The sequence below is a fragment of the Cnephaeus nilssonii genome (assembly GCF_951640355.1).
Source record: "Cnephaeus nilssonii genome assembly, chromosome: 7".
Taxonomy (NCBI): domain Eukaryota; kingdom Metazoa; phylum Chordata; class Mammalia; order Chiroptera; family Vespertilionidae; genus Cnephaeus; species Cnephaeus nilssonii.
The window spans coordinates 90,706,626-90,726,456 of record NC_137078.1 but is presented as its reverse complement, the minus strand read 5'-3'; the positions used below and the strand labels follow the sequence as shown (position 1 = coordinate 90,726,456).

The 19,831-nt window shown below is 43.2% G+C and overlaps 1 protein-coding gene across 6 annotated transcripts in view; it reads right to left on the bottom strand.

Annotated features, from left to right (window-relative positions):
* The window catches only part of USP48 (ubiquitin specific peptidase 48), a 62,403-nt gene extending 42,996 nt beyond the window's left edge, over positions 1-19,407 (bottom strand). For 3 of the 6 annotated variants that reach the window (XM_079776733.1, XM_079776734.1, XM_079776730.1), the window contains exons 1-7: positions 19,158-19,407; positions 18,769-18,978; positions 6,182-6,302; positions 5,773-5,929; positions 2,294-2,421; positions 1,837-1,961; positions 1,239-1,347 (exon numbers count right to left, since the gene is read on the bottom strand). In XM_079776733.1, coding sequence (XP_079632859.1) covers positions 1,239-1,347; positions 1,837-1,961; positions 2,294-2,421; positions 5,773-5,929; positions 6,182-6,302; positions 18,769-18,978; positions 19,158-19,171 — 864 coding nt within the window. In that variant the 5' untranslated portion in view covers positions 19,172-19,407. The remainder of the gene's footprint in view (positions 1-1,238; positions 1,348-1,836; positions 1,962-2,293; positions 2,422-5,772; positions 5,930-6,181; positions 6,303-18,768; positions 18,979-19,157) is intronic. The other 3 variants (XM_079776731.1, XM_079776732.1, XM_079776735.1) reach the window with 1 other exon arrangement.
* Positions 19,408-19,831: the final 424 nt, after the last annotated feature.

Here is a 19,831-nt window from a genome sequence, read left to right as displayed (position 1 = left end):
TCCATATCCAACCTGCAAGTTTCATCAGCTCTACTTTGAAAATATATCTAAAATCCAAACACATCATCTCTTCAGCTAACCCTTGGTCCAAGCCACCATCAGCCTCTGTCTGCCCTGGCCCCACATCAGCCTCCTCTTCTCAAGACAGCACCCAGGTATCCTGTTAAAAACAGGTTACATCCCTCCCACGCTCACAACTCTTCAATGGCATGTCACCTCATTCAAAGTAAAAGTCAAACTTCTGACAAAGGTGTACCAGGCCCTGTCTGAAACGGTCGTTGGTTATCTCTACAACTTCATCTCCTGTCTTTCTCCCCTTGTTTGTTTCACTTCCGTCACAAAATATCCCAAATATGCTCCTCCCGATTCTTGCATGGCTCACACCATCACCTTCTATCGCTTTATTTCTAATTGTAACCAACCTCACCCTCATCCCTGCCATATTCTCCACCCTTCTTCCCTGCTTTAGTTTTCTCCACAGCACTTGTCATAGTTGACACTCTTTGTATTTTACTTATATTTATTTTACTGCCCCTCCCTGACCCCAACACCATTACACTAGAAGCTGCTTAAAGGCAAACATGTTTTGTCCGTTTTGCTCACTATGGTTATCCCCGACAGCTGAAACAGTGCCAGAACAGCGACCACTCAACACCTAGCTGAGTGGACTCAATAAATGAGTATCTCCAGCATCTAATGGTTGTGCTAAGGGAGTAGGAAACGTACAAAAATAGTAAGTTCATCTATTATGTTATGTGTCTGTTCCTACTTGACAGCAAAGGTTTCCTCCTAGCAACTTTCCCCCCAGAACAAAAGGAGACCACTTCCACATCAGTACGTAAATCTAAATATACAGAAAGTAGAAACATCAAGGGGCAGACCTGAAGAATGACCACAGTGATGTAAAAACTATTTACATTCAACACATTCTAGCTCTCATTACATGAAAATGTAAATTAAACAAAGTAACAGCTTCGATTTTCTTAAACACTCTATTACCCCTGATCATATAGTAAGTTTTTATATACATAAAATAACCTGAAATAGCCAAAAATTATTTTAAGATGCAGCCTGCTTCAATACTTTCTAATTTACTAAGGTTCTTCTAGATCATTACATAACAAGACACTTCATATATAGACAATGTTGAAATGACTTTATCCATTAAATCAAAAACCATTCAGAATAGTATTTAACTGTTAATGAGCAGAAACAATATATACACCAAAACTGAATACCTTCAAAAATTCCGAGATACAATCTGTTAACTGTTTGTGGCCTTGGATATTTAACTCCAGTTCATAAAACTTTGATAAAAGCTTAGACTCTCTGCCACACTGACTGCAACTGTAATGAAAGAGTGATAAAATTAAGATCAGGGTGGGAAAAACAAAGTTCTATTGTTTTACATCCTAGAAATATTCCCTTAGTTCTCTTTCACAGAAATTATTTACACTATATATACTTAGTAAATAAGTAAACACAGAAAGTGACTGGTGAGGCCATGTGTTTTATGATTAGGAAAGTTTTTAAGAGTTATTCTACATTTACTCTTAGTATTCTAGCTGACTTTAATCTTAACTCTTTCAGCTCACACCACAGCCATAAAATAAATGGCAAGTGCTCAACCAGACAAGGTTCCCAACACCTGGATGGGTCCAACTGTAACTATAAAGACAGTTGTTTACATGTTCCCATGGCAACGTATTGCTATAAATATTTCAGGTCCCATGATAACCCACTAAAGCCATAACTTGGAACTGAACTAAAAATTAGATAACGTATGAACGACTGTCCTAGAGTAAAACGTGTCATGGAAAGCGGAAACACACTTACACAGTGACGTAAGCATATTCCCCGCAGAACTGCTGCTGGACAATGTTCCGCACATCGGGGTTCTTTTGTTTAGACAAAGTCTCTTCCAAAAGCGACATAAAGAGCTTTGAAAATTCTTGAGCATCCTACAACACCAGTTTGGGTTAATAAAAAGAAAAATCATATCTTGCTTTTCAACTTCTGACACAAACAGAAATAAGTTAAATATTCCCAAAAACCATCTGTACTTTGACCTTGACATTTTCGAACAAGGACTAGATCTATATTGAATCAGCTTGTGCCCAAAATAGGAATTTTCAGAAATGGGATCAAGAAAAATGTATAATAAACGGAACAGTAAGTAAATGCTCTAATTCAAGATAGAAAAAATAATTTATAAATGCATTTCCTTCTATAAACATTCTAAGGAATGCTTGGGTACCTGTTTATATTGAAAAAATAAACACAAGGTTCTTACCTGCTGTTGCCCTGTGTCCAAGCCCAAGGCTTTAACAAATCCCGATGGATCGATGTATCGCCTATTACTGTTTTGCAACAAGGCAAACAAGTACTGGAGATGCTCACAAATTGTTTGAGGCTCATAATCTATTTTTAAGAAATGTTTATGTTTAAAAAACTGCTACTCTTTAAAATGTACTTCATCTTCACATGAGATATAATTAAACACCCTTACATTCAAGCTATATAGTATTTTATTATTGTTTTAAAACTTCAAAAGAAACAAATTCATAACCACATGTCTTTTGGAAGTAATGAGGCAGCCATAGCTGTCTATATACATCCTATGAGAGCAAGAGGCCATATGTACATTTCACCAATCACAGTCATGACTAGTTTCTACAATGTCAAATCACACTGAAAACACTGATTCCCGCAATAAAAACCATATTCACCGTTCGTATAAGATGGCCAAACACTTTAATGAAATCTCATTAATGTGGACTTGCCACACACAGAGCAAGTGACAGGAACCTCAAGCCTAGAGTTTCAAACTTGAACGAAGATATTGCTGTTAAAAATCCCTAGAATTTTTGAATAGCAAATTTTAATGAGTTGGGGGAAGGTATGCAAATCAGAAGCATGAATCTCAAGGGCCCTAAAAGACTTTGAGTGTTACCTTCTGTGCCAGTTATTAATGTATTGCCTCTCACCTCCAAATCCACCCTTCTTTGCCTGCTCTATGGTAACAGAGTTGAGCTCTGCAAATATTTCTCCTTTGCCAGGAAGGGCAAGGTTAAGTCTTGTCAGTAGGAGCACTGGAGTTCAGTTATGCCTGTCACCACGCTCCTGGGGGGTGCAGCTTCTCAGACTCCAGGTTCCTGCAGCCTACAAGTGGCCAGGAGCATCCCTCGGTACCTCCTCTGGTAGCTAGCTTCACAGTGGAATGTGTCTGTTGAGACATTTCCTCTTAAATGAGCACCCAGTGAATGACCTCCAGGCACCTCTCAGGTGACTTCACAGAGGCTTTTGAGGCCCAGCAGTTCCTGTAGGCAGTTTCCAGCAGAGAGCCCCACTGAGGCATCTCAGCACACGTTAGGGCATCTAGTGAGCCTTGGCAATGCTCTCTCCAGAGGTCTGGATCTCCGCCCCAGGCTCCATGGCTGCTCCCTATGTCTGCTACTCCTGTATTGTTTCAAGTCAAACAATTCCCCATTACTTGAATTTCCTGTTAATAATCCCCTTTGCTTTCTGTTCAAGTTATTGTGCAGTTTGTCTTCTGATTAAACTGACAGTTTATCTCTTTACTACCAATTGTGACTTCCAGGAAATCAGTATTTCATTTGCAAAATAAAGATAAAAATCTTACTTCCTGGGGTGCAAGACCTTTGCAGCCTGTTAAAAGCTATCAAGTAAGTCTTATCTATTCCAACTCTTTTATTTTACAGGTTAGATACTCCATAAGATCTTCAACAACTCTGACTCTCTGGTTTTCCTATCCGTAAAATAACGGAGTGGCTGAGCTGCGCCTAGAACTCAGACCCCACCATTCCCAACATAAGCCTTTCCACTACACAGCACTGTGACTGTTAAGATAGCAGCAGAGCCCTGGCCAGTTTTGCTCAGTGGATAGAGCAGTAAGCCTTCGGACTGAAGGGTCTTGTGTTCGATTCCAGTCAAGGGCACATGCCTGGGTTATGGGCTCAATCCCCAGTAGGGGGCGTGCAGGAGGCAGCCGATCAATGATTTTCTCTCATCACTGATGTTTCAATCTCTCTCTCCCTTTCCCTTCCTCTCTTTATTTAAAAAGAATATATTTATTTTTAAAAAAAGATAACAGCAGAAATGTACACGCTTATGAAGACCTTTGGTGAAATATTACAATTAATGTGTTTAGAAAATGTATTTAAATTTCTTGCAGCCTGTTCTGGCTGTGGTACATCATTTTATAAAATAAAAATTTAGTTTTCATTTGTTATTTAACTATCTTCTCATTGGTAAATTTATGCTTCAGCAAAACAATGCTAAAATTTTTTAAATGATCCATTTTATGATTCATCCTTTACATACACTATTACCTTAAATATTTAACACACTATTGGTCTAGATTTAAATATTCAGAACTATAGAAATAAAGCATTGAGGAAACAGACTTAAGAATTTTTAAACATTGTGTTGTGAAGCAAAGATTACCATTGACAAGGACAAGACCAAGACCCTCAAGTATCACCATTGTCTGAAGGGCTGCAAGATGTGGGGTTTACAAATCTATCTTTTCCCACTCCTAGCAAAAGAAATTAGCATTGTGCCCTGGCTGGTTTGGCCCAGTGGATAGTGTCGGCCTGGGGACTGAAGGGTCCCAGGTTCAATTCCAGTCAAGGGCACATGCCTGGGTTGCCGGCTCGGTCCCCAGTAGGGGCGTGCAGAAGGCAGCCGATCAATGATTCTCATCATTGATGTTTCAACCTCTCTCTCCCTCTTCTCAGAAATCAATAAAAAAATAAAATAAAGAGATTAGCATTGTGCCCAAATCAATCATATAAAATACAGCAGAGGTTTACAGATGAACTACTGCCTAGGGCCTAAGGCACAACTGCCTTGCCCTGGGCTGTATATCCACCTCATTAGAGTTGTCAGTAGCTTCTTAGTGTTATTTGCTTACTTGGCGTTATACTGAACTATTTATTAATTAAAACACATCAAGGTAACAAACTACGTAAAAGAGTAACTTTGCCTGCTTTACAACAGTCACTAGAAATTAATGGACTACAATCACAGCCTATTACTTAGAGAAGTGTAACTGTAAACTACATAAGAATAATAAAAATAAAAAGAATAATAAAAAAAAAAAGAATAATAAAATGTAGCCCAGGCTGGGTAGCTCAGTTGGTTAGAGCATCATCCCATTGCATCCAGATTGTGAGTTTGATCCTGGGTCAGGGCACATACAAGAATCAGAACCAATCAATGAATGCATAAATAAGTGGAATAACAAATCAATGTTTCTCTTTCTCTCTCTCTAAAAATCAATAAAATGTTTAAAAAAATTTTTTAAAGAATCATCAAATATATTTTCTTCACTTGATTAGCCTTTTATTTTTTTTTTATTGGTTTCAGAGAGAGAAAGGGAGAGGGAAAGAGATAAAAGCAATGATGAGAGGGGATCACTGATTGGCTGCTTCCTGCACTGGGGATCTGGAGATCAAGCCCACGACTCAGGCATGTGCCCTGACCTAGAATCAAACTGTGACCTGCTGGTTCATAGGTCGATGCTCAACCACCGAGCTACACCAGCTGGGCGAGTATTAGCCATTTTTTACATAAATGATATATATAGAGAGAAAAGGAAAATGATTTTGAATCCTGACAATGTTTATAAAGAACTACAACCATGCCTGGCATGGAAGGAACACTCGAAAGTAAGTTTCCTCTCTTTGGCTGGTTCAGATGTGATCTCCTGGCAATACTCAGAAGTGAACCCATCCCATCCCCACTGACCTTTCTCTTCCTGGATACCATCTCCCATCATGTAGTCACTACAGGTACTTGGACATAAGTAGAGCGCCTGCCGAAGCTCCAAGTTGAGAAACCAGACTTGAAGAAATGTGTTGACATAACAAGTAGCTCCAAGGTTAGTGAGGCCCACAAATGAGTTCTACAAAAATAGAAAATTTACAACTAAAAGAAAAGTTATAGGAGGCATTATTTTTTAAATTTCAGATTATAATTTTGTTAAAACTGTCTCAACCCACATGGTAGAACCACCTTCAGCCTCTTGGCCAAGGGTGGGGCATCGTTTTGATGAAAGCCCTATTTCACAAGTCACCAGAAATCAATATGGTTTCTGATCACAGGCACCAAACAAACATAGGACACCATATGAAATCACTTAAAAATGATGGCTCACCTTTTTTCTCCTCTCACAATTGGGATCATCAATGTTATGAAAACTATTTTCATCTATTTCTCCTAACCAAATATGCTCACCAATCCCAACCAAGCAATTTGGGTTTCCTTTGCAGTTTCGTCTATGGAAAAAAAAAAAGTTTAATTTTAAAGTACTATAGTTCCATGATAAGAAACACTCAAAACTATAATGATATACCATTTTTAAAAATTCTATTTGTTATCTATAAGATTAACATAACTGAGAAAGTAGTCCACCACACTCAACACTCAGTTTGTGAGTCTGTGGAAAACAATTAATTTACTACTAATGAGAATACAAACTGGTAGGACTCTTACAGAAAAGAATATTGTAGTCTCTTAACAAATCTACATTTAGAGCTAACCATTTCATCTCTAAGAATTCACCCTGAAGATACAACTCCTTCAGTGCAAAAACACAAGCACTAGGTTTTTCCTTTCAGCACTGTTTGTAATTGCAAACTGCTGCAAACAAACCAAGTGACCAACCGGGGGATATGGTACACACACGTAAGAGTACTATGCAACCGACAGACAAACAAAGGCAGGAAGAAGCTCTCTATGAACTGAGGTGGAGTAATTCCTAGGATATATTAGTAAGTGAAAAAAGCAAAGTGCTAAAGAGTACCTACAGTATGCTAGTGTGTGTGTGTGTGTGTGTGTTGACCTATGAATCAGGAGGTCACTGTTCAATTCTCAGTCAGGGCACATGCCCAAGTTGTGGGCTTGATCCCCAGTGTAGGAGGCAGCTGATCAATGATTCTCTTATCATTGATATTTCTATCTCTCTCCCTATCTTAAATCAATAAAAATGCATTTTAAAAAAAAAAAGACAAAGCAGAGACTAATGAAATTGGTTACCTATTAGGATAAGGGTAAAAAAAGGAGGTGTGTGACACTTCTGAATATACTGTTCCATACACTGTTGAATTCTGGGGCCATGTGAGTCTGTGAGTCTGTCTGTCTGTCTGTCTGTCTGTCTCTCTCTCTCTCTCTCTCTCACACACACACACACACACACACACACACAATCAATAAGGATGGGGGGAACCCTAAATTCAACACAAACATATTTCAACTAAGTAACATATCCACACTGAAGGATGGGGGGGACTAACCCCAGCAACCGGAACAGTCGTCAGCAATCTCATTTAGTAGTGTCTTTAGGGTAAAGACAAAAGGAATAAATTACAAACTCTCAATGGCTTCCTTTTCACAGAGACATGGATGAACAATTCTGAAACCATTTTCTATATATTCTACAACTCAACAAAAAGTAAATTTACTGGAGACAAAGGGAACCAAATTTTGGAGAGGAAAGCTAGGGAGGTATAAGGGCTAAATTCGTGGGTCTTATTATATAGAGAGAGGCAGAATAAGGTTGTCAGGTAAAATACAGGGCAGTACTTATATGAGCACACCTAGCAACCAGATCTTTATTTCAAAATAATCCCCACTCGAAGAACCCAGGGCTCCTTGGAGAAATGGCTGTTGTTAAGGCTGGGCATGGAAAACGGAAGACACAAGATAAACATGGAATATCTTGCTGTGCCCAAAAAAGTTAAAGATGCACTAAAGAATGATGGGGACATGTTAAAATGAGTTTTAAAGGGCTCCAGTGGCCAGATCGGGAACAATTTGATCCAACAAAATAAGTAACAATCGGATTATAAACTACTGAATAAAGGAGGTATCTATAATGAGATGGATGGGAAATCGCTAAAGAAAGCCAATTTACAAAGTAAAAGGAAGGGCAGAATTAGAAAATCACCATTTGGCGTCCATCAGATTAATTACAGAATCAGGCAACAATCATCAAGGATGCTAGTATAGGCAAGTTTGAGAAGTAACAGACAGTAGCTCAGCACAAGCTGTTTAGTAATTACAAAAGGAAAAATAGTAGCTTTGAGTGTATAAACCTGGCAGATATTGACTGAACAGCAGAACAACCAGTGGAACATCCAGTCACTGTGATGTGCACTGACCATCAGGGGGCAGATACTCAATGCAGAAGCTGCTCACAGGCCCCAGGCCATTCAAGGCGGGTGCCAGCAGGCACCCCCCCACATCACCCTGCCTGGTGCCCCACCTGTGCATGAATTTTGTGCACCAGGCCTCTAGTCCTATCTAATAAATGGGGAATATGCTAATTGACCATCACTCCATCACAAAGATGGCTGCACCCACAGCTGAGGCCAAGTTCCCATAGGAGCCTTAATGAGCAATCAGCAGGGACCTGAGGCTACGCCCTCCCCCACCTCCATGGGGCTTGACAGGGGACTTCAGGCCATGCCCCCCACCTAGCGGGGCTTGACAGGGCACCTCAAGGTGTGCTTCCCGTCCTGGTGCTGGGCTAGGGGACCTCAGGCTGCGCCCCCCACCAGGTGGGGCTTGACAGGGGATCTCAGGCACTGTCCCCACCTGGTGGGGCTTGACGGAGGACCTCAAGGAAAACACCCCCACCCAGCCCCGGGTCTGGGGGGACCTCAGGCCACACAACCCCCGTCCTGGCGCAGGGCCAGGGGACCTGAGACTATGCCCCCCTGCCCGGCAGGGATCGACAGGAGGGAACTGGCCGGGTCTGGATCTATACGGGGGGGGGGGGGGGGGGGGGGAGAGGAGCAGGTCTGGGTCTGGGTCTCACGCGATTTTGAGGTGCATGTGGGTGGGCAGGGACTCGACTCTGGGTCCCGTGGTGAGCCCCAGGCTGACAGGAGGAAGGTTTTCATATACATTTTACTAATTATCTTTCATCTCTGACACTTCTATTATAGAGAAAGGGCAAATAGTGATATTAAATTATTTCCTCTAATTAATCCCCTTTTAATGTGCATGAATTTCATGCACCAGGTCACTAGTATATATATATAAAAGAGCAACACCAGCAAACCCAAGTTGAGGAACCTTCTACACCAGTGATGGGCAACCTTTTGAGCTTGGTGTGTCAAACTTCGCCAAAAAACTGAGCATAACTCGGGTAGTGTGTCACTTTGAGGAAAAAACATTATTTCGCAAATGTTTCATCCTCAGGAGCAGCAAATGTTTCATCCTCGGCATGCGGCCACCTCAGCGGCCGCGTGTCATCAGAAATGGCTACGCATGTCACTGCTGACACGTGTGTCATAGGTTCGCCATCACTGTTCTACACAATAAGTGTCATGTACTTTTCTAAAGTGTAGTGTCACAAAATACTAAGAAAGACTAAGTAATCACTCCAGATCAAAGGACACCAATGAGGCACTGCAACATATGAGCTTGGATTTTCTTTTGTTATGAATGGTGTTATTAGGTCAATATGTGTGAATATCTCAGGTTATCCACTAATGCTTTACTGATAGTGGTGAAAACTGGAAGCATTATAAATGGCCATCAACAGAAAACTGATAAAAATAAATAATATAACCAAATGGAAACTACTGTAGGCAGGGAATAAAGGCGAAACTTTTTAATGTCACCCTGCATGCTCCACCCTGGAGATTGAGCCCCTAACCCGGGCATGTGCCCTGATGGAGAATCGAACCGCTACAGCCATGCCGGCCAGGCCAGACATTAAATGTATATTGCTAAGTGAAAGAAGCCAATCTGAAAAGGCTATGTACTGTATGATTCAAACTGTTACATTCTGGAAAAGCAAAACAATAAAAAGATCAGTGGTTTCCAGGGGTTAAGGGTTAGGGATGGGGGAGGGAAGAAAAGGCAGAGCACAGAGGATTTTTAGCCTGTTTGACAGTATAATGGTATATACATCTCATTATACATTCATCCAAACCCATAGAATATTAACACCAAGGACAAACCCCAACTATAGGTTATGGGTGATAATGATGTGTGAATGAAGGTTCATCAATTGTTAATAAAGGTACCATCCTTTGTAAGACTGTCCCAAATATAAGGCTAACTTTTTCCTAATGATTACATCAAAACCTCAGAAGCTGAGGGAAATAAATAAGGTGTAAAAGATTTGCAAAAGAGAGTCTTGTTTGGTTGATGTTGTGTTAATTTTTTTGGTTAATTTTCCCCCTATATATGTCCTCTCTTTTCACTTAGACCTGTTACTTTCTCTAGCATCAGAGACGTTTCCCATTAGCAGTCATTCAACCTTCTTCTACCGAGCTATGGTGATAGAGTCCAGGAAACCCTTATTAATTCTTCCATGCCCGTACTTCCCAACTGACAAGTAATTGATCCCAGGTGGACCTTAGATCTAACCACGAAAAGATATAACACAGGACAATACCTTTAGGGTCTTAGGGAAAGTAACAATTTATTAAATGAGATACATGCAAAAAAAGCAATAGTCATAAAGAAAAATACTGATAAATCGGACTCTACTGGAATTTGAACTTCTGTTAACCAAATATGCCATTAAGAAAGTTAAAAAGCCACCAGCCGGAGTGGCTCTGGTTGAGCGTCAACCTATGAACCAGGAGATCATGGTTTAATTCCCGGTTAGGGCACATGCCTGGGTTGTAGGCTCAATCCCGGGTGTAGGGTATGCAAGAGGCAGCCGATCAATAATTCTCATTATTGATGTTTCTATCTCTCTTCCCCTCTCTGAAATCAATTTTTTTTTAATTTTGTTTTTTAAAAATGTATGTTAAAAAGCAAGCAAGACTAGAAGATATCTTCAGTACAATATATCCAACAAACACTTGTATCAAAATAAACTCCTACAAATCAATAAGATAGCCCCGGCAGGTGTGGCTCAGTTAGTTGAGCCATCATCCTGTGCACCATAAGGTCACCAGTTCAATTCCTGGTCAGGGCACATCCTGGAGTTTTGGGTTCTATTCCAGTTGGATGGGTACAGGAGGCAACTGATCAATGTTTCTCTCTCACATCATGTTTCTCTCCTCTCTCTCTCTCTCTCTCCCCCCCTTCCTTTCTGAAATCAATAAAAATATATTTAAAAATGCACGCAAAGATATATATAAGAATTTTCATTGCAGCTTTATTCATAATAGCCAAATACTGAAAAAACTCTAAATGGACCATCACCAGAAGAACAGAGTATATAGTAACAATGGAATACCGTACAGCTCTAACAAGGAACATACTACTGCTACCCACAACGTGGATGATTCTCACAATGCTGAGCACAAGCCAGACACAGAAAGAGCTACAATGTATACTTAATTGTATACAAAGTTCAAAATTGGAAAAATCTGTTCTATCCAAAATAAGGGTAGTGGTTGCTTGTGAGGAGGTGTGGTTGAGTCAACCTCTGAACCAGTAAGTCATGGCTGATTCCTGGTCAGGGCACATGCCCAGTAAGGGGTGTACAGGAGGCAGCTGATTAATGATTCTCTCATCATTGATGCTTCCATCTCTCTCTCCTTCTCCCTTCTTCTTTGAAAATCAATAAAAAAATATTTTTAAAAGAGAATCAACTAATGACTGCATAAATAAGTGTAACAATAAATCCTTGTCTCTCGCTCTCAAAAATCAATAAATTGAAACAAATTTCTTTACAAAAAAGTTTAAGAATGAGGCCTAGTAGTCTTCAAGGTGTTTTTAAAATGGCATGACAGCCCTAGCTGGTTTGGCTCAGTGGACAGAGCGTCGGCCTGAGGAATGAAGGGTCTCAGGTTCGATTCCAGTCAAGGGCACATGCCCAGGTTGAGGGCTCCATCCCCAGTGTGGGGCGTGCAGGAGGCAGCTAATCAATGATTCTCTCTCATCATTGATGTTTCTATCTCTCCCTCTCCCTTCCTCTCTGAAATCAATAAAAATACATATTTAAAAAAATAAAATAAAGTAAAAGTCATGACAGTAACTTTATAGATTGCATTCCATTTCTGTAAAGTTTTAATTTTATAAGTCATGTACTACTATTCCTCTAATGAGAACTAGATAAGTCCAGACTTTGAAAATTCATATCAATACACACACACACACACACACACACACACACACACACACACATATATATATAAAAGAAAAAAACACAAAAATAAAAATAAATTCATATCAAAATTTTAACAGTCACCAAAAAAGAGCAAATTAACAGGACACCATTCCCACCTATCAGATCAACAAGTGTGATTAACATATCGTGCTGGTGATGGTAGGAGGAAACAAGACATTCTTACACATTGACAGAGGAACGTAAGGTAGAACCTTCATTCTGAAGGGCAAGTTAATAAGGTGGATCACAATGAAAAAATGCACAATGCTTACCCACCGATTTTACCGCAAGGAATTTACTTGACTATTATCCTCACTGTTAGGAAACATGTCTAGTTTTAAGAGTGAAGACACAATATTTGCCGAATTCTGTGGGTACCGAATTTAGTATAGATTGCTTTCCTCCTGTGACTGTACTAAGCAGTTTCAGAAATATCAATAATGGTCCTGATTCATCTAGTCTTTGAATGTGGTTAAACACCTCTGCAGCTCTGGCACCTCATAACAAAGTGTGTAAAGTATAAAAAAAAAATAACTGATGAAACCTTTAATATAATTATTTAATCTCTTCTTGCTAAGAGTCAAGAAATGCTCAATCAAAAGGAAAAAGTGAACCCTGGCCAGTGTAGCTCGGTTGGGAGTTGTCCCGTGCATTGAAAAGTTGTGGGTTTGATTCTGGGTAAGGGCACATGCCTGGGGTTTGGGGCTCAATCCTGGGTAGGGGACATGCAGGAGGCAGCCAATGATTGTTCTGTTCTCATATCAATGTTTCTCTCCCCCCCCTTCCTCTCTCTCTAATCACCCTGTTGCCCTGTGTGCCTGTTGCTAAGTGGTGAAAGCGTCAGCCCACACAACTAAGAGTCTCAACTAAGATCTCAGGTACATTGATGTTTTTCTTTCTCTCTCCCCCGCCCTCCCTGCCTCCCTCCCTTCCATCCACTCTCTCTGAAAAGCAATAGGAAAAATATCCTCAGGTGAGGATTAATAAACAAAATCAATAAAAATTAAAAACCTCTAAAGGCTAAGATGCAAATTGTCCCCTCAACCAGGAGTTCAACTGGGAGTTTGGGAGTTTGACCAGGGGATGGGGCCGGCCTGCCAACTGCCCATGGCCCCTCCCCCCGGCCAGCCCTGATTGGCCCTGATTGGGGCGGGCTGGCCAGACCCCATCTGTGCAAAAATTTGTGCACCAGGCCTCTAGTGTATATATATAAAAGGCTAATATGCAAAGTGTCCATCCCCTCGGGAGTTCGACCAGGAGTTCAACTGCTTACTATGACGTGCGCTGACCACCAGGGGGGCAGCACAGAACGAAGGAAGGCCCTGATCACCGGCCAGGTCTAGGGACCCTACCCATGTAGGACTTTCATGCACCAGGCCTCTAGTATTTCAATAAAGCCCTAGCTGGTTTGGCCCAGTGGCTAGAGTGTCGGACCGTGGACTGAAGAGTCCCAGGTTCGATTCCAGTCAAGGGCACATGCCCAGGTTGTGGGCTCAATCCCCTGTGCGAGTGTGCTATTTTTAAAAAATATTTTAATACTAGAAGCCCAGTGCACGAAATTCGTGCACGGTGGGGGGTTGTCCCTCAGCCCAGCCTGTACCCTCACCAATCTGGGACTCCTGGAGGGATGTCCGACTGTCCGTTTAGGCCTGATCCTGGTGGGATCGGGCCTAAACGGGCAGTCGGACATCCCTCTCTCAATCCAGGACTGCTGGCTCCCAACTGCTTGCCTGCCTGCCTTCCTGATTACCCCTAACCGCTTCTGCCTGCCAGCCTGATCACCCCCTAACCTCTCCACTGCCAGCCTGGTTGATGCTTAACTGCTCCCCTGCCAGCCTGTTTGCCCCCAACTTCCCTCCTCTGCCAGCCTGGTCACCCCTAACTGCCCTCTCCTGCAGGGTTGATCACCTCCAACTGCCCTCCCTTGCAGGGTTGATCACCTCCAACTGCCCTCCCTTGCAAGCCTGGTCCCTCTCAACTGCCCTCCCTTGCAGGCCGGGTGCCTCCCAACTGCCCTCCCCTGCTGGCCATCTTGTAGTGGCCATCTTGTGTCCACATGGGGGCAGGATCTTTGACCACATGGGGGCAGGTATATTGTGTGTTGCAGTGATGATCAATCTGTATATTACTCTTTTATTAGATAGGATAGAGGCCTGGTGCACGGGTGGGGGCCAGCTGGTTTGCCCTGAAGGGTGTCCTGGATCAGGGTGGGGTTCCCTTGGGGCGTGGGGCGGCCTGAGTGAGGGCCTGTGGTGGTTTGCAGGCCGGCCACGCCCCCTGGCAACCCAAGGGGAGGCCCTGGTATCTGGAATTTATTCTCCTTCTACAATTGAAACTTTGTAGCCTGGAGCGGAGCCAAGCCTGGGGCTCCCTCCAGGCCGGCAGCCATTTGTGTTGGGGTTATAATTGAAACTTTGTTGCCTTAAGCGGGTGAGCCTGGCCAGGGTGTGCGGCAACGCTGGCCTGCTCTCTCAAGCTCCATTCTGCCGCCATTTGTTTGAATTTGTTTACCTTCTATAATTGAAACTTTGTAGCTTGAGTGGAGGCTTAGGCCTGGCAAGGGCAGGTGGAAAGCTTGGCTTGCTCTGTTACCTGGGAAACCTTGCTCTCTGTGGCTGTAGCCATCTTGGGTGGGATTAATTTGCATACTCGCCCTGATTGGCTGGTGAGTGTGGCTTGGTTTGTGGGTGTGGTTTATGTAGGGGAGTGATGGTTAATTTTCATATTACCATTTTATTAGAGAGGATGCCCTGGCCAATTTGGCTCAGTGGATAGAGCGTCGGCCTGCAGATTGAGGGGTCCTGGGTTCGATTCTGGCCAAGGGCACATGCCCGGGTTGTGGGCTCGATCCCCAGTGGGGGGCATGCAGGAGGCAGCTGATCAATGGTTCTCTCTCATCATTGATGTTTCTATCTCTCCCTCTCCCTTCCTCTCTGAAATCAATAAAGAAATATATTTTAAAAATATTTTTATAAAAAAGTTATTAGAAAAACTGGACTGCATCAAAATTAAGCTTTTCTACTGCAAATGATTACCATCAAGAACATGAAAAACAACCCACAGAATGAAAGAAAATATTTGCAAATAAGGGACCTGTATCCAATCTAAAGTAATAAAAGCATAATATGCTAATTAGCCCAGACAGCCAAATGAAGCCGGAGATGCGAGGGCCGAACCCTTACACAAATTTTGTGCATTGGGCCTATAGTGTGTGTGTGTGTGTGTGTGTGTGTGTGTGTGTGTGTGTAGAAAGAACTCCTGAGGAGGGGTGGGGAGGTTCAGGGTGGAGGAAGTCAATGGGGAGAAAAAGGGATATTTGTAATACTTTCAACAATAAAGATAAATTTTTTAAAAGAATTCTCTTACAACGCAATAATAAAAGACAAATAATCCAATTTTAAAATGGGCAAAGCACTTGAATAGACATTTCTCCAAAGATATATGAATTAGCCAAAAAGCACATGGATACTCGATATTATTAGTCATCAGAGAAATGCAAATCAAAGTCATTTCACATTCACTAGATGGCCATAAGAAAAGAGACAAACCAAAAAAAAGACAAACATCAGCTATAAAGATGGAGAAACTGGAATCCTCATACTTTGTATATAAAATAGCCACTTTGAAAAATAACTTGTCCATAATGTCCACCAAAAATCATACACAAATGTGCACAGCAGCTTTATTCATAGCTAAAAAGTAGAATGACCCAAATGTCCATCAACTGATGAATAAATATATGTAAAATGTAGTAGGTATATCCACAAAATGGAATATTATTCAGCAAAAAAAAAGAGAAAAGAAATGAAGCCCTGGCTGGTGTGTTCAGTGGTTAGAGCATCAGCCTGCCCACCGAAAGGTCTTAGACTTGATTCCCAGTCAAGGGCTCGCTGGCTCATACCTGGGTGGCAGAGTCAATCCCCAGGGTCAGGGCACATGCGGGAGGCAACCAATCGAAGTGTCTCTCTCACACTGATGTTTTTCTCTCCTCCTCCCTTCCTTCTACTCTCTCTTAAAATTAATAGATTAAAAATATCCTCGAGTGAGGATTTAAAAAAAAATGAAAATAACCAAGGAACACATGAAAAGATGCTCAATACATTAGTCATTAGGAAAATCAAAACCACAATGAAATGCCATTGAAAAAAGAAAACATAGAAAGTAACAAATGTTGGCAAGGTTAATGGGAAATTGGAACCCTTTTACATTGTTGGTGGGAATGTAAAATAGCAGAGCAGCTATGGAAAACAGTGTAGCAGTTCCTCAACAAATTAAACACAATTACCATGTGATCCAGCAATCCCACTCCTAGGTATGGTGTATCTCCAAAAGAACAGAAAACAGATATTCTAAAACCTGTACACAAATGTTCATAGCAACACTACTAGCAATAGCCAAAAAGTGGAAATTATCAAAATGTGAATCAGGTTTAACATACCAAAATACACACACATATAAAGTCAGCACCATTACACACTTTAAATATAATACAATTATTTGTCAATTATTCCTCAATAAAGTTTGGGGAGGGCAAGTTTTTTTTAAATCCTCACCTGAGGATATTTCTTCCATTGCTTTTACAGAGTAAAAGGGAGACACAGATTAGTTGCACGTGCCCCACCCAGGGGCAGGGAGGCACGTGCCCTCTAATCACTGAGCCCTCCAGCCAAGGTAGGGAGGGCGTTTATTAAGTCCATCACCTGATGAATAGATAAATGAAATGTGGTCTAACCAAACAATGAAATTTACTCAGCCAGAGAAAGGAATAAAGTATTGATACATGCTACCACATGGATGACTCTTGAAAACATGCAAAGTGAAAGCCAGACATGCCCCCCCCCAAAAGGCCACATATTTTATAAGTCCATTTTATGAAATATCCAGAATAGAGAAATCCAGAGACAGAATAGTGGTTGCTAGGGGGTGAGGGGAGGAAAATGGGAAGTGAACTTAATGGATATGAGGTTTCTTTTTAGGGTGATGGAAAACAAGTACTAGAACAAGACAATGGTGATGTTTGTACAACACTGTAAAGGTTGTACAAACTGAACTGGGTGCTTTAAAATGATAAATTATGGTTTTTTACACAATTTTTTAGAAATACTGATACATGCTTCAACATGGTTGATCCTTGAACATATTATACTAAGTTAAAGAAGCCAGTCACCAAAGTCCAAATATTGCATGATTCCATTTACATGAAATGTCCAAAATAGGTAAATTTATAGTAGTGGCAGAAAATAGATCAGTGACTGCCTGGAGCTTGGGAATCAGGCAATACTGGGGAGGGCTGAGCGCCAATCTAACAGGGCTCCTTTTAGGGGGCCCTAAATGTTTTAAAATCAGATTGTGATGATGGCTGAATAACCCTGTGTATATATAAACAAAAACCACTGAACTCTACATTTCAAAGTGAATCGTCTATGTGAATTATATCTCGATGTTTTAAAAAAACTGCTGGGGTGTAAAGTTTGCAACCGCAGCTTAAAACTCATCCTCTCTATGACATCCACCTTATACTGATCTCAGCCAATTTCTACTCCTTTACTCCCGTTAAAATCAGAACTACGTGAAAGCGCTTACATTTTTTGGTTCCTCTGGAACCTAATTATGTTGAGAGGACGCCTGAGCTTAATAAATTCTATTACACACGCACTTCTGGTCGTCCCAGCAGTTAACTGTTGGGAGTCAGATTTGCCCTCCTAGTGCGCCCGACGCCCAGAGCTTGGAATGATTCCTTTGCCTTATGGACGTTCCTAACTTGTCTGACTTCTCAGACTAGACTGTAAGCTCCAAAGCGGAGACCTTGACTTCCATTCCTTCCGGATCCCGCCACAGAATGCAGAAACCAGAAAGCCTCTACTCAACGCCTGCTGAAAGGCGGCTACTGAGCATGCCCGGCTTGGCCAAGTCAATTCAACAACATTCCGGAACAAAAACTATAGTTCCCGCGTTAAAAGGTGGAAAAACAGAAGAGACGGGCACAAAGCCTAAGGATTCGATCTAAAAAGAAAGGCAAGGTTCAAAGGCTAAGCAAAGTGAAGGACCAAACTTACACCACTCAAACATCGTACTTGGTAGAGATATAGTCTGAAAGACCAAAAAAAAAAAAGGGGGGGGGGGGGGCTAAAAAAATACTAGATTAACGAGAGAAGGGAGGTCAACAGGAGGATGGAGGGCACCGATGACGAAGGGTAACCATACGTTTTTCCAAAGCAACCCTATCCAAAAGTAACAGTAAGATGATCAATTCTTCAGCGTCAACACTCACGCAGGATGTACTGTAATGAGGGAGGCTCACTCCGAAGTAGTTCCCTTTTACAAACAAAAAGCCGAGCCCTGGCCAAGATATCCAACCAAAGTTAGCTGAGCTCTCGGCTCCTGCCTTTAACCATTTCCCCCGCCATCTTCTAGGTAAGAACCCAGAACCCTTGCTAAAGGGCTTTCAGCAGCATCACCACCGCGCAGAGAGCCCGGGAAGGCTGCGCTTCCCAGGTCGCCCAGACGGCGGAAAGGAGCAAGCCTCCCCCTAGCTCCTCTCCGCTCCTGCTGGATGCACGCGACGGGCCGCAGTCCTCCTTCCCCCAACCCGACCCCCAGCCCGATTTTGCAAGGTCCGACGCGATCGGGGGGGCGCAAGCCCGGTGCACGGGCCTCACCTGCACACGCCGCGGATGCAAGGCTCCAGCCAGATGCGGTAGGCGGTCTCGATGTGCTCCTGCGACACCTCCTCGGGCCGCACCGTCTCCGCCCAGCGCCAGGCGGCCTTCTCCAGCTGCAGCCGCGGGGCCATGGCCTTGGCCAGAGGAGCGCCTCCGGAGTCGGGCTCCCGCTGCCGCCTCCGCAGCCGCCCAACTGGACTCCGCCACCTGCCAGCGATGAAGACCAGACGCTCCCTCAGCCAGCTGGCCAGTCAATCACCTGCGCGCGCCACGGCCGCCGCGCCCGCCCGCGCCCGCCCGCACGACCGGCCGCAAAGCACCGCCGCCGACACCCGACGCTGTCCCCCCGCCCCTCACTCCCGCAGACGTTGAAAAGTACTCCCCACCGGGCTGGGCGCATGCGCGTTCCCAGCAGCCTTTGCGCCTCCCGCGCCTCCGAGCAGACGGGCGGAGGAGAGGCGAGTGGTTGTCAGGGAGAGTTCTGCCGCGTCCTCTTCAGCGCTGCTGGGGAAGCAGCGTCTCAGCCCCTGTGCAGGGAGGCGGCCTGCGTACCACTACTCTAACAAGTCGGCGCCGCGAGGGCTAAGGGCTGCCTATTCTTGCCCTCTGGTCCTCCCCCTTTAACCGTGAAGGAATCACGTGAGAGGCTACTCTACGCACACCATAGGTCCGCTGAACTGTGGGGTGGGGCCTGAAACCGGGTCACCAAAGAAACCAGGCTCTGCTCTCTAGAGGAAGATTTAACTTGAACCTGGACCGGTTCCGACTCCTTTCCCGAGCCCTCCTGACGTCACGGGACGTTCTGGGCCTTTTCCTGAACTAGAATCGGACTACAGATCCCGGCGTGCATTGCGCGCTGCCACTCATTGTATTCGAGGCATACTGGGATTTGTAGTCTTGGAGGAAGGGCTTGATGTGCCGGGGATTTTGCAGAGGCGCACGCGGGGGCGGGGTTTTCCTGGCCGGGAGGGTCACCTTTATAGCACCTGACCCCTCTTCAATACTGTTGTCTGTGTAAGATAACTTCCTACTTCTTTCTTGAAGCTCTTCTCTAGCCCCA